The sequence below is a fragment of the Phalangium opilio genome, unplaced genomic scaffold (assembly GCF_054372755.1).
Source record: "Phalangium opilio isolate 3A_F unplaced genomic scaffold, DU_Popi_V2 ptg000662l_1, whole genome shotgun sequence".
In the NCBI taxonomy this organism is placed as follows: domain Eukaryota; kingdom Metazoa; phylum Arthropoda; class Arachnida; order Opiliones; family Phalangiidae; genus Phalangium; species Phalangium opilio.
This window is the reverse complement of record NW_028324246.1, coordinates 178173-193628: the sequence shown is the minus strand read 5'-3', so window position 1 is coordinate 193628 and position 15456 is coordinate 178173. Positions and strand designations below refer to the sequence as shown.

At 37.1% G+C, this 15456-nt stretch overlaps 1 protein-coding gene across 2 annotated transcripts in view; it reads right to left on the bottom strand.

Annotated features, from left to right (window-relative positions):
• trc (Serine/threonine-protein kinase tricornered) overlaps positions 1 to 15456 on the bottom strand; it is a 123641-nt gene that overhangs the window by 95061 nt on the left and 13124 nt on the right. The window contains exon 1 of one of the 2 annotated variants that reach the window (XM_089862908.1): positions 5034 to 5315. The exons of the other annotated variant lie outside the window; for it this stretch is intronic. Within the exon in view, the coding sequence (XP_089719034.1) occupies positions 5034 to 5141 (108 nt within the window). The 5' untranslated portion in view covers positions 5142 to 5315. Of the gene's footprint in view, positions 1 to 5033; positions 5316 to 15456 lie in introns of those variants that run through there. 2 annotated transcript variants of the gene reach the window in all.

The following is a 15456-nucleotide window of genomic DNA, read 5'->3' as shown; positions in this document are numbered from 1 at the left end:
TCATCAATAAACACCTCAATCTTAACTTGGAACTGAACGGCAAAATGCCATAGTACATTTATGACTGGAATTACAACAAGACCACTTCATTAATTTTTACAGAGCTTTCAGAAACACCCTGTATATTGTTGTTAAAGCTGTCCGTGATATCGCTATTTAGTGTATATTTTTTTTCTCTACAATTACCATAAACTGATGATGTACCACTAAGTAGCTATGTCTTCGGGTGATCTACAGAGGAATAATTTGACCATGTACTCATTAGTATCGCCCTCAACCTGCTATTAAATTGTAAGAGACATTACCGCCGTGAAAGGCTTCCCTTAGTATGAAACTAGAAAATTGCATAAAACAGAAAAAACATCTCCTCGTTGCCGGCGACGGGTTCGTTCTGTAATTTTCTCACCCAAAATCGTTTATACCTAAAAAACATGTACGCCTAAACACAGGTCTAAGCTAGCGGGAGAAAACGAGAAAAGACGTCGCCCCAAACAGCCACTTATGGGTACTTAAAGAGGATGATTTGCTTATGACATTACTAAACGTTTCAACGCTATTTAAACCAAATGTGAGACACTGGCAGCTAGTGAACATACAATAATGGTGGGTAGTGTCATGTCCTCTATATTATTGACCAATGGTTGCACATTTGGCAATTCAGAGAATTTTAGTTAACTTTGTACAAAAATAGGGTCGAAGCGCCTATTTTCCCATTTTTTTTTAAAAATATGTCACTTCCTCGCAATTCTAATTTACCGGGGAATCCTCGCCCATCATTAACGGAAGTTCTCAGTTACAACAAACGAGCAGGAAGAGCTAAACAACCAACAGTGAGGAACTAGAATCACACGCTGAAAATTTTTTTTACATATATGGCAAATAATGCGATCCATTGACCCGATATAAACAAAAAGGATACAAAATACACAATCCTGCAATTCAAATTTTATTTGTAAAAAAACTTAAATTACCATTTTGATGGTAATTTAACGTAATTTAAATATTTATATTTAGAGCGCCAGTACTAAAATCGGACCAAATAATTTATGGTAAAATTACTTGTTTCAATGGGTTCTTGTTTTGAATGTGAACAAGGGAAAACCCGTAAAAATTTTAATTTATAATTAATGAGAGAAGGGTTATTTTACTAACCATCTATAGAAAAACACTTGAAATTTTTAAAAAAAGGACATTTTTACTAAATCATTGGAAACCCGAGAATATAGCAGAACTCTATATAATTAAAATAATTTCCAATTGATATTAATTATATTTTTACATAAAGGTATAATAATTGAAAATTCCTGAAACGAATCACAAACCTACACGAGTTCAAGTGGACACCACTATGTACGAAACAAGATGGTCCAAGTGTTGGTCCTTAATCCACAACCTTATCAGTAGACAATGACCCTGTTTGTCGTAGCCCTTATGTTTTAGTATGGTTAGATGGGGACAAATTGGACTATAACATACTCAAAGGACATTCCCGTATCTCTAGCAGAACCAGAGTTACGGGCCTCCAAAGTTTAGTGTAATGTTAATCCTTCACGAACATTTTGCTTAATTACTCGGCCCCTGTTTGGCGCAAATTTCCCTGATTTCCCTGAATTTTACCAGAAATTCGTAATTTCCCTGAATTTTCCCTGAGGTTTTTGTCAACTATTTATTTCCCTGATTTTTCCAGGTTTGTATGAACCCTGTACTACTACTTCACCATCGCGGATAAAACTAATACCCCAACGTACATAAGCGACATAGATAAAAATATAAATATTCCTCAAACGGTGCTTTATAAATGTTATCATAAACACATCAGACTTGCAGTAAGTATAAGTCAAAAGGTTAATTGTAAGCAGCACGCATCCTTTTGAGGAGTTTCACGTGATGGTGCATTTTTTAAAGAAGGCCATTCCTATAAACTCTTTCAATTTAGAGCAGAAAATTTAAAACGAAGATGGCGCCACAGTATCTTGTACGGCCATTGTCGATACTATCAGCCCCTACGGTAGACCCGTACTTATAAATTAAAGGGTTATGCCGTAACTTATACACTGAACTTTTAAGAACTTTAGTAAACAAGAAACGGCGCTCCAAATCCGTTGGGAGCCGTTAAAATTTTCCAAAAACTGCATTAATATTAGAAAAGTTTGTATCGATACCAAAAATACACGTAATTTTAAATGAATATTTCATGAAGTGTAGGAAAATATATTCATTATTAAAAAGCACAAAGACCATAAAGTACCTATGAGATTCGCAACTATAGCGTAATGTGTATGACAAGATACATGATTAAAAAATGTTAAAAATGTCACTACCCTGTCAACCACATTGTAAAATACTATCACGAAAACTCTATGGGAGAAACTACCAAAATCGCATAGGTGCTGGGTTTGGTTTTTTTAAAAGCCATTAGGTTTGATTAGACGTTTTCTCATCCATCCCACTTGGGATAATGAAATTTCAAAGCATCTGATTCTGACGTGATCATTAGATTCCGAACATCAAAGCGTGCGGTACCTTTGCTTTCGTAGACGAAAATATGATCTTAAAATTTGTTTTACAAGCTTTTCGGCTAAAATGATTGCAGCAAATAATCTTCCGCTCTACGTTAACAAAAGGCACAAGTTTTAATATAAGATGCCAGAACTTTTGAACGTTTTCAAGTGCTCATACTAGTCTACGATGAAATAAGCAATATCATGATGATTGCGAAAAATAAATGAAGCTTTATGAAACCCGATCTAGTTTGTGTCATTTCTAATTTACGAGATGGTGTAGAAATTGCGAGGGGCGAATGATTAAGGCCTAATTCCATAGGGGACTTTGGCGTCAAATTACAGCTAGAAATTTCTAATAGAGTTCGTTTATACTTGGCACGATTATCTAACATAGCCTTATCCAAGAAACAAGAGACACGCGACAAAAACAACATACGATTTGTTATAATCGAGGCTGTTTGTTTTCGTCGTTGTCATTAATATATCATGTTACGGAATATTTTTAAAATCTTAAATATTGTAATAATTATTTCTTATCGATTGATTTCGTATAGCGTGAACGGCTTATAATCAGAGCTGTCAATGCCAAGAAAACAAGAAGTTAATTATACGGCAGATAATGTGGATTTTAATTCGGTTTCATCTCTGAAGTATATATCGGATCAACCTTTTGACTCCGATATTGATCACATTTTTAATTTATCAACTTGTTTGAGTGATTTCGGTTTCCAATGTAAAATTATTGACCGTTTTAGTGTTTTTTTTATAAAATTCTTCCCACAGTTTGAAATTTTATGAAGGTTTGTTTCGTATTCTAATCCAATTGTAATCCGGGTTTGAATCAATGGTTATCGGGGTTTCTATCACTTTTTCATCACTGGTTATCGGGGTTTCTATCACGTTTCTATCAGTTGTTATCAGAGCAAGAATAACATTTTTACCAGTTGTTTTCAGCATTTGGATCATAATATCTCTTATAATAATGTTATCAGCAATTGGATCATAATTTGTTTTATAGAAATGTTATAAGCATTTGGATCATAATTTTTCATATAAAAATGTTATTAGCATTTGGATCATAATTTTTCATATAAAAATGGTATCATCATTTAGATAATAATGTTTCTAATGAAAATATTATCAGGGTTTCAAACACACAAATTCCATTGAAACGTTGACCCAATTTAATTATATCAAACAATCTCCATACAAAAGTATCAGTATATCTTTAGTTTAACGCTATACGATTCAATTTTGATAAAAACAAAATGACATTTGATCACAATTTGCCAATCCTTGATCAATGTCCAATGTCCAATGTTTGGCCAAACAACCTTCGTAAGGGGGATCACGTTACATATTCAAAACATTCAAAACGTTTCGCTACCGAAGCCTAATGAAGGAGGAACTAAAATTGATGGAATCTAGTTAAACGGAAGTCGATTAAGGCAGACACGAACTTTCTCTAGAATTTTGCCTTGGAAGCCCAAACCGGCAACGCTGGAAGCAGCCCTCAAATAGCGATAACTGTAAAATTTAGCGCGTAAGCTCATTTTATCCATTAAAATAAAACTAAACCAAGTACGGATGGATTATGCAAAGCATTTGACTGACTAAGCGGCAAGACTTTAAAATTTTAAACGAGAATCCCAAATTTGCCAAGTTGAATTTACTTGCATTTTAACTCGCAAAAAGAAAATTAAAGTTCTAGGAAGAAGACGAAATGGTATGTTAGCTAAAATTAACTTCTCAAAAATTCCGGAATAAACTAATAAACAATTCGAATTTCAGGTTTTTACATGTTGTAGGGTTTGGAGCGCCAAAAAAAAAATTACGCAATCAATGATAAAAAAAGGATTTTTTAAATTAGGACCCGAATTTTATGTAAATTTCTGATTATAATTTTGGTAAAAAAAATTAATAATGGTTTTATGGCAACTTAAGTGGTTTCACGTTTTGCACGTAGGTTTTTAGCGCCAAAAATATTAAAAATGAACTATTAAAAAGTGTGGCAAATTACCAAGGTGAAACTGTGGTACGTTATTTTTAAATTACCATGGTTAAATTACGGTATGTTATTTTTAAATTAATTGCCATGGGTAAATTACGGTGTGTTATTTTTAATATACCATAGTAAAATCACGGTATATTATTTTTAAATTGCCATGTCAAAATTACGGTCTGTTATCTTTAAATTAGCACTATTTTACGAAGGTTAGATTATCCATCACAAATCAAAGTAGCAAATGATAAGCAAATTCTAAAGTCAGATTCTGATTGATGGAGCCTTTTCTTCGAAATGAAGTTAACAATTTCAGCGCTCATAAATAATGGCTTATTGACTTTTCCATGCAGGAGAGCCATAATTATTGCTAACTAGGCCTATATGTCAATTTATCAAATAGCTAACGCATCGGTAAAAGAAAAATTAAATATGGCATCAAAATTTTCAGCTGATAATCTCCCTTTAAAAAACGACACGGTGCACATAAAGCATGGCAATTAACTAAAAGCAAAAATTAGACAAACCTGCTGTCGCCAACCACCAATCCACATGATTTTCTTAGTCATGGGTGTGTTTTCACTGACGTGAACTTTACGTTTCCTAAATTTCCTCCTTAACTTCGTCAACCACATAAATAACGTTCGATGTTCAATCAGTACTCTTAACACCTTTCCCGCACTTATCCAAAAGTTCAACGGAAACAAAAACACGCGCAAACTTATTTCACATAACTTAATTCAGTCATCAAGGCTAGTAAACGGTAACATTAACTAGGCTATTATAATTTAACATTTGCACATGCAATTATAAATACACATAGAAATTAACACACTGAAAACCTATTCGGAAAATGTGACAAAACTGAAACCGAGCAGTATGACAGACGAGCCTCTTTACACTATGAGAGTCAAACCCTTTATGTATCTCATTCTCGGTTAATACATGTTAAAAAGATCAATGCTGTCTGTACTCTGTAGAGTATAGAGAGACTAGTAGCAGAGCCCTTGCGTGCATACGGCGCAGTGCGGCGCTCTTAGCCTAGCTATTGAGATGTGGTTTAGAGGCCTCTACCTTTTCCGGGAGACCGGTACTCTCGCCGGGACCTCGTACAGTTATACGAGATATACTGCGAAAGTAAATTCGGCCGCCTAGTGGAGCTAATATACACTACAGTCGTAAAAATCAGCTGTATATTATTACATTCGCGTTAAATGAAGCGGAAAAACTTGTACACGGACGTCCTCACTTTCAACCACAACCACGTGTTCCACTTTCTTATTATTATTTCGCAGAAAATTGTTCTTTTCAGAATAATCTAGGAAGGAACGTTTTCCCTGCCATACCATATTTTTTACTTATTATAAAGTAATTTTTTCTGCACACTCTTAACTTGGAGGAGGGACGTTTATACTGGAGCATCATAGTCTATAACGCTAGCACAAGAGGGCCCTTCCAATGCATAGCCATAAAAATTACCCATAGTACCCCGGTTTTAGTTTGGGCATAAGCATTAGATGCCATCTGGTTACAGGTGACAGCAACAAGAACTACTATTTACACGTGGCTAAGCTAGTAAGCTATTTCCACCAAGAGGTGACTTGTCTCAATGATGCCCAACCTTGAAAAGTATGCTGGGATTTTTGAACAGCCACGGATGGTCACCAACTAATATGCCACTCCAGTATAAACAACTGCAGCATAAGTTTATAAGCTATGTTCCATAAGTGTGTCACTCGTTAATGAGAGCTTGTCATGAAGTGACGTAGGCGAAACGTCATAGATTCTCGTAAAGCGACGCCTGGTGAGGCGCTATCAAAGGCTTAGTATAGACTAAATATGAGGATGGACTGCAAACCCGAGGGTAGTCAATTCTCACTTGTCGTTCTCGAACTAGCTCTCATTAAACCTCTAGCATTACGAAGTAGAGGTAGTGACATACTTATGGAACATATCTTATAAACTTATGCCAGCAGCAAAGAGACCCGTCAGCACATTACTGTTTACATTTATAATGGCGTTATATATTCAATAATAAAATGCTTCAATCCCGTCAAAATGATCTGGTTTACGATAAAATCTCTGTTATTTTATAAGTATCTATAAAGCCATAAATATATCACAATTTATAAACATTCCATAATCAAGCGACAAAATTAGCGTACCTTAAACTGTGTAAACCAAGGTAGTAATAAATATTTACAAGTCAGGAAGTTTAAGTAACTTATCAAGCTGCGATTTTACAAGATACCCAAAAAGAAAGAGTTTATCTAACCGTGGTTATCTATTAGTACTTCCCTGTAAAACTTATTTCAGTATCTCGGGTCAAAGAATTCTGGAGATACAGTAATCATGAGCAGGTATTACGATATAATTATCAACGTGATATATACACTACCGAAGGAATGGTTATACATATACACGGCAGGAGCGTATCAAGCCGCTCAAATACTATAGTTATAAAAACTATCGGATTTAATACTCAAATAAGAAGCCTCAAATTACGTAACCTATGCACACTGTACAAGCAAAATGACGTTGAAATTGAAAGTCACAAAGAAGTATTCCAGACAAAGGCTTTAAAAAAAAGTAAGCATTATCTAAGACACAGAAAACGAGTAAAAGCAGAAGTATATAATACTTCTTTTCGAGAGAAGTGTACCACAAATCGGGGTAAGTGTAACGTCATACTTCCCAACATCATTTACATTTGGAGAAAGGTTACTAAACCGAATCTCAAACGCGATAAATAGTTCCCTCATCATTACTCAATTAGCGCCTAACTATTTGCCAAGGCGCATGTGCATGTGAATTTTTGCCCCACGCCAAGACAATCAAGGTTTGTGGGTTGATTGTTGAGGATTTAGTATTACAAAACAGTTATAGAATTCACCCTAGCACGGTGCGATACCCATTTGTAGTTTTATGAGCGGGAAATCAAACCAAAAGGGATCCCTCGGCTGGGAAGAATCATGAATTACATAACTAAAGTATTAAGAGGATACAGAGTGTCATCCTTCTTCTATTATCCCCTTCTGGTAAAAATTATTTGTAAGAAGAAAAATAAAGCGAGGTGTTTCGACAGATGAACCAGCGCCGGAAGTGGATCACGTTCTGGAAGCAGATGCGGACGATAAAGACGGAAAGGGGATATAGTAGAGGCAGGGAAAGGATCAAGAGCGAGGGCCGGAAGGAAGACACCACCACGGTTCGTTCAAATATTTAAAAACCGTATGTCAGTCAGATGAATACCAAATTCTAACACTATTGCCAAATCTATTAATATGGTTAAATCTAAGCTACCCCATAGAATGTTAGTTAAAACTACGGTAAGTAATTCCTACCTAGTCTTCTACCAAATATCGTAATTTACCGTGAACATTCTAGTTTCGAGGGGTCCGATATTTACACGAAACCAGAAGGGGATAATAGAAGAAGGATGATACTCTGTATCCTCTTAATACGTTAGTTATGTAACATGATTCTTCCCAGGCTCACCCCTTTTTGTTTGCTTTCCCCGCTCATCAAACTTCAGGTGGGCATCGTGATAGGGTGAATTCTATAATTGTTTAGTACTAAATCCTCAGCAATCAAGTAGACACAAACCTTGATTGTCTTGAGGTGGGACAAAAATACTCAAGCGCATGCGCATTGGCAAATAGTTAAGCGCTAATAGAGTAATGATGAGGGAACTATTTATCGCGTATGTGATTGGGTTACTTGTTGGGAAGAATCATGTGGTACATTTTTTCTCTTATACACTTCTGACGAAACTCAGTATGATTTTCACTAAAATCCGTAATGAGAGCTTTTTCATCAGAAATATTTAGTAAGGTTTTAAAGAAATTTCACTCGCTTAATAACGCCAGATAACGCGTGTCATCAAACGATTGACATAATCGCGAAAAATCTTCACAATTTCCAAAATAATTAGTTTATATCTATTAGGTTTTTCTACGTAAATAGAGGGAAAAAAGGTAATTAAAGGAGAGAAATTACCTTCCGAAGACCTTTAGTGTAGGCAAAGAAACAAACCCAGGTAGTTGGCATTTTCGCGGACATTTGCGGCACACAAACTAGTAACGCGGCAAAATACACTAAGGTCCAAAACAGCAAGGGCACTTTGGAAACTCCGCTAATTTATCCGTTAAAGCTTTTAATAAAATTGAAAGAGCGAACACGCCAAAAGGCCATCCATAATTAAACACCTTAAGGGAAAGGATAAGGGTCTTATGCCACGCGGGGTGCGTAAAAACAGCTAGCGAAAATGACCTTTGTCCTTTTTTAATTTTACACGTAATTTTAATTACGGTAAAATTTAAGAAACGGCACCAAAACCCCTGTCCCTGTCCCTGTCCCTGTCCCTGTCCCTGTCCCGGACGCGTCCGCGAAACGAACGCTTACGATGAGAGAGAGAGGGAAACCGGTCGCGTCCGCGAAACGTACGCTTACGATGAGAGAGAGAGATCGCTAGCGTACGCGGTGGCGATACGAAGCTCCGCGTAGAGAGAGAACTGCCTGCCTGGTATATTAGTGAGAGGGGGAAGAGGGAGAGGGGGCATCCCGCTCGGAGAGAGAGGAAAGAAAGGTAGTTTAAATCTCGCGGGCTTTTTTGAGTGAAGGGAAACAAGATGATAATTTTCGTGCACTACTGCACTTTTTTAATTTTACACGGAATTTTATTCCGTTAAAATTTAAGAAACGGCACCATGCGCGTGATACATCAGAGATTATGCTGAATGGTTAGGTTAGGTTAGGTTAGGTTTCGTAAAATAGAGGGGACGGTTTACGGTCATAGTGATTTCTGGTTTAGGGGATCCAGGATTTGGTTTTAGATACATTATTTGATTCGTATGGTTTTGAAAAATTATACTTTAGTGGGGTGCACAATTTAGTTTCATTAATATTATTTGAAATGTGACGTTATTAGAAATTAAGGGGATACACGATTGCGTTTCAGAAATGTTTTTAGTTGTACGATTTATTGGAGATCAACTATACGGGGGGTCACGTGAGCCGTGTAAAATTACTATTAAGGCCCAGCCCTTGGGCCATCTTGTTTTGTAGGAGAATCTGGGACGAATGCATTAATAACGCAATTTCCCTTCAGCTCTCCCGGGTTACAATCCGCTGTTTTCCCATAGAGACTGTGATATGAAAGCCCTGGCGGTACGGTCACTGACTTTGCTTTATTAGGCTCTGAACATAGGAATAATTAAACGAAGGATGTGTAAATCGTAGTCGAAACTAGTATTGGTGTTCGGTAAAAGGGTGTGGTTTAATAAATGCTCCACCCTTCTTCATCAAACTTAATTAGTGAAGGATTTGGTAAAATCTAAAGCAGTTGAATCCCCATGCATGATCTCGTGATCTCATCTCTTATTGTGCATTACGTTAGAAGAGAGAACGCGTCACGTGATCGTTCTTGAAAATGGAGTATACTGTGGGCAATCTTCCGCGTGAGGGTCGCGATAACCAGGTGGCGCTAAATACATTTTGCCTCTCACCAAGACTCTACAGACCATATGGAACTATATAAGAGGGAAAGACTCGTGGGTAAAAACTCAGGCTTTCTATATCGTTTTTGCATGCAACGCAGTTTGAAACATTGCTTAGCCCGAGTGAATAGCGATGCCAGGTGTATGAACCCCTTGTATGTTCCAACACGTGCCAGTCCCCTATTTTTTTCATCGCAATGGTCCAACATCTCTATAATTCCTTGAACTGAACATTACGAACCCATTTTCACAGTGAACATCTGATTGTCAACAGCTTAAGAGTGCAATGAAGAGACTGACTAGTATTACATAAGCACTATAAAAAGGAAACGGCTATCCTTGGTTGTAGCCCTACACCTTAAGCAAATTCCACAGACGTAGTGAATCTGATGTATTATTCTATGGACGCGGTGAAACATTCTCGTAAAACCAGGCCCGATTAGTTTTCTAGCAACTCCTTCAGTTAGTTATTAAAACTACCTTATCTTGGCTCGTAAAAAGCTCAGAGGACCGATACACTGCTGAATAATGGTCAGCTTTATTGGGTAGATGAATTAATGGTAAGTTATGGTAATAAGATTCCAGACATGGAAGAAATAGACCCTTTCATAAAATACACCAAGTACCTTTTTTATAGGAATCAATAAATGACGCAGTCTTGGCAATAGACCGCATTCAATGCAAAACCTACGCGTGGTTTTTGTCAGTAACATATTTATGAATTCGTCTATAGCCTACTTTCTTCAAAAGCGTATCCATGCGATACAAATCAATCTAGTATGCAAAAGGAAAAGTCACGTAAACAGCGCCCTATAGTGATATTGCGTTATACATAAGCTCATAAGATACGTTCCATAAGTTTGTCATTGGTTACTGAGAGCTTGTCATGCAGTGACGTAGGTCATAGATTCTCGTAAAGCGTCGCCTGGTGACTGGGGTGATGTCAAAGGCTTAGCACAGACTAAATAGGAGCTAGATGGACTGCAATTTAACCGACTGTAGTCATTTCTCGCTTTTCGTTCTCGAACTAGCTCGAGCTGTAAGTCTCTAGCATTACGGAGTGTATGAAGTGTCATACTTATGGAACATATCACTTATAAACTTATGGTTATATAACACGGCGCTTATTTTCCTTAATTCCAAATGAATGAGTCAACAAAAATGTTTGCTAACAACCTTAACAACCCCCTCCGATACTCTTACTGAGTTGCAGTTCAACTTTCAATCTGTGGAGTTCCATAAGATTTAGTTCAAAAGAGATTTAGAGGAAAGCATTTGAGCATTTAATAGTCCTTCCTATTTCTACTCTATCCAAATATGCTTCGACCAATAAGCAAACTGGCAAAACATTACTTGAAAATATGGATCTAAACTCACCTTAAGCATCTTTATCGGAAACATTTCAAAAAAAGAACGAAAACAATTATCGTTTTTACACAATCTGAATCACTTTCCAAAACGATTGATGCCCGCAATTCCTGTGAACTTTTTGGAAAATTAACACCACGAGGCCTGAATGCGGCGGCTTTATTTTACTAAAATAAAACCTCTTTGGAAAATATAAGCTCTTTTGATAAACAATCCAGAGCGTCTAGAAAACAAAACTAAGCGCAAGCTGCAACGTTACGTATCGACGACTCACTATGGTTCCCATATTTTCTGCGAAATTTAGCCTTATCACTACACCCTTTGGAGTACGTATTACCAAGAAGCGATATCTAGTTCACTAGGGAGATGGTATAAATTCGTCACATTTCTAACTTTACCTCCAGTCCAAACGTAGGTCCGGAGTTAATCCCCGCCTCTAAATTACAACCAGCATCTCACTGGTTCTTGAAAACTCAAGTCAGCGCGACGCCAATGACGAAAATTACGTATTTTCCGACTGAGGAGAGGCGAAATAGCCCGGTGGCCTCCTTTTACGTCCCCCCTTATATTTTGAAAGGGGGACTGGGACTATGACGCGCGAATACTTAGGCAACTTAAACCTTCTCCCTAATAAACTAGATATCGCTTCTTGGTATTACTTTTGACGCGATATACCGGTATTATAACTACTAGCGTCAAGTTTTCGGCGTCTGTTTCAATCTTTATCCGTGACTCCACACCTTACCCTGATAAGATTTCGTCCGTAATGTTTGCTTAACTTTACGATAGAGATACTACAAAAGATATAAGGTTCCAGTAAAACGAAAGTAATAAGGAAGAATTTCATATCGGGGTGAAATGCCTATTAATAATTAATTTTAACCTTATTATTTAAATATTGCGGTTTCGCATTTCATACGGTTAAAAAAATTGCAGTATGCATTTTACTGCTTACTATATTTTAAGACAAAAAAAGTAGGCTGACATAAATGTCCTTATTTCGTGTTTAATCCAACTAAATATTCCGAAATTTGCAAACGAAATGAAACGATTACTGTCCTTTATTTTTGTTACAATTGCAGGCAGTCCTTGAAATTAAATGAACCCTGACATAAAATTACTTGTTAATTACGGCCTAGGTCGCTTCCTTTACTCCACTTAAACGAATTAAGTCATGGGTTTATTTAATTAGACAAACGGAAGTTTATAGAATTATCAAATTCCATTTTCCATCAACAAAGGACTGTAGCGTTGCTCGTTACTCTTAATCTTAACATTAAATTATTTTTCATTGAGATATTAATTATGCAAAAATAAAGTATTCAGTAAATAATTCAAATAAATATTAATATCTCAACGCAATAAGTTTGATAAAAAATCCCCCCCCCCCAGAAGGAGAAAATGGTGGGACAAATTGGGTGATAGGCGAATTTGCGAGTGCCTTTGCGCTACTTAGCAGTGAGCGATCATAATTTCCGTAAAAGGTTTGCAAACTTTATCCAAAAAACGATAAAATTATAGAAACTTCATCCAAAATACGATAAAATTATGCAAACTTCATCCAAAATACGATAAAATTATGCAAACTTCATCCAAAATACGATAAAATTATGCAAACTTCATCCAAAATACGATAAAATTATGCAAACTTCATCCAAAATACGATAAAATTATGCAAACTTCATCCAAAATACGATAAAATTATGCAAACTTCATCCAAAATACGATAAAATTATGCAAACTTCATCCAAAATACGATAAAATTATGCAAACTTCATCCAAAATACGATAAAATTATGCAAACTTCATCCAAAATACGATAAAATTATGCAAACTTCATCCAAAATACGATAAAATTATAAAAACTTTATCCAAAACACGATAAAAATATCCAATCTTAATCCAAAATATCACAAAAAGAATTGAAATTCCATACAACGTTAACCTATTGTAAAAGCAACCAAAGTTTCGGAATACTTTATTTTAAAATTTAACTTTTTGACTGCATTAAAGCGTTAAGATCAGTGAGTCGCTCCATATCCCGAAAATGCATCTTACTGACTTCTGGTATTCAAGGAGAGATGGCAATAAAACAGAATACCAACAACAGGTCACACCCAAGTATTTAAAAACGTGTTAAAACGTAACACCAAAAAAAGTAATTTATTAAATTCAAATGAGGAAGGGTTTTCATTTTGCTAACGACCTAGCAAGAGACTGACCTTCAATGTACATAACAAAAATTGTTGAAGATCAAGCCCAAGAATACTGTGAAAAAAAGAGTCGTTCATCCCTCCCCGTGACCCAGAACCAGTAACTTGAAGCGAGTCTTCAGCTTTGGAACAAAACGTCAAACACGTTTCTACGATCATAACGTGATTAACACGGCAGGCCTTTGGCTTCAAACGTTACTATGAAGAATCCCCAATAATAAAATATTATAAAGTCATAATCCTTCCGTTATGTGTGAGACAAAACTTGTTTTACACCTTATAACGGGTTCAAGATCACAATATGATGTAATACTAAACGAAAAACTGGCTTGTTTGGTTAAATTCAATTCCACGAAAGGCAAAGTGTTTATTGTGCAGTCTAGAGATATGATTTGTCGCCACAGTCTACTCGAGGCCCAATGAAGCTCAATTATTCGTGGCTACAGTCTACTCGAAGCCCAATGAAGCCCAATTATTCGTGGCTACAGTCTACTCGAAGCCCAATGAAGCCCAATTATTCGTGGCTACAGTCTACTCGAGGCCCAATGAAGCCCAATTATTCGTGGCTTCAGTCTACTCGAGGCCCAATGAAGCCCAATTATTCGTGGCTTCAGTCTACTCGAGGCCCAATGAAGCCCAATTATTCGTGGCTACAGTCTACTCGAGGCCCAATGAAGCGCAATTATTCGTGGCTACAGTCTACTCGAGGCCCAATGAAGCTCAATTATTCGTGGCTACAGTCTACTCGAGGCCCAATGAAGCTCAATTATTCGTGGCTACAGTCTACTCGAGGCCCAATGAAGCCCAATTATTCGTGGCTACAGTCTACTCGAGGCCCAATGAAGCCCAATTATTCGTGGCTACAGCCTACTCGAGGCCCAATGAAGCCCAATTATTCGTGGCTACAGTCTACTCGAGGCCCAATGAAGCCCAATTATTCGTGGCTACAGTCTACTCGAGGCCCAATGAAGCCCAATTATTCGTGGCTACAGTCTACTCGAGGCCCAATGAAGCCCAATTATTCGTGGCTACAGTCTACTCGAGGCCCAATGAAGCCCAATTATTCGTGGCTTCAGTCTACTCGAGGCCCAATGAAGCCCAATTATTCGTGGCTACAGTCTACTCGAGGCCCAATGAAGCCCAATTATTCGTGGCTACAGCCTACTCGAGGCCCAATGAAGCCCAATTATTCGTGGCTACAGTCTACTCGAGGCCCAATGAAGCCCAATTATTCGTGGCTACAGCCTACTCGAGGCCCAATGAAGCCCAATTATTCGTGGCTACAGTCTACTCGAGGCCCAATGAAGCCCAATTATTCGTGGCTACAGTCTAATCGAAGCCCAAGTAATATAAAGACAGGGTCATTGTCCATAGCAACGTCCGAAAAACTAACTAAGCCTACGCGACACGTTTTGCCCTTGAATAATAAGTAGACAATTAAAACGATTTCGCTCTGAACACAGCTTACGAAAAAATAATATATTGGAAACTAACATCGTATTGGGCAGCATGTAATAAATAACACAAAAATAACTTTTCGACAAGTTGGATATTACCCACTTAAAATCCAGAGTTCCACATCCAATCAACTTTAAAACATAAACTTACCGAAATAAGAAGCCGATAACTACTACCAACAACACGACCTTTAAATTTCTCCTGTAACAAACCAGCGAAATTGGACGAGCTACACGAAGAAGACACTTCGTACGATCGTTGGGTAATCATAATGTTATCGCCTAACACCCGCGAAAACTGTCTGGAAAGTAGCACCAAAGTTTAAAAGACTAAAGGCACAAAACACGCTAGTTTCTTCACCTCCGAGTCTGCTACGGTAACGACTAATCAAAACAACAGTACACAATCACTTC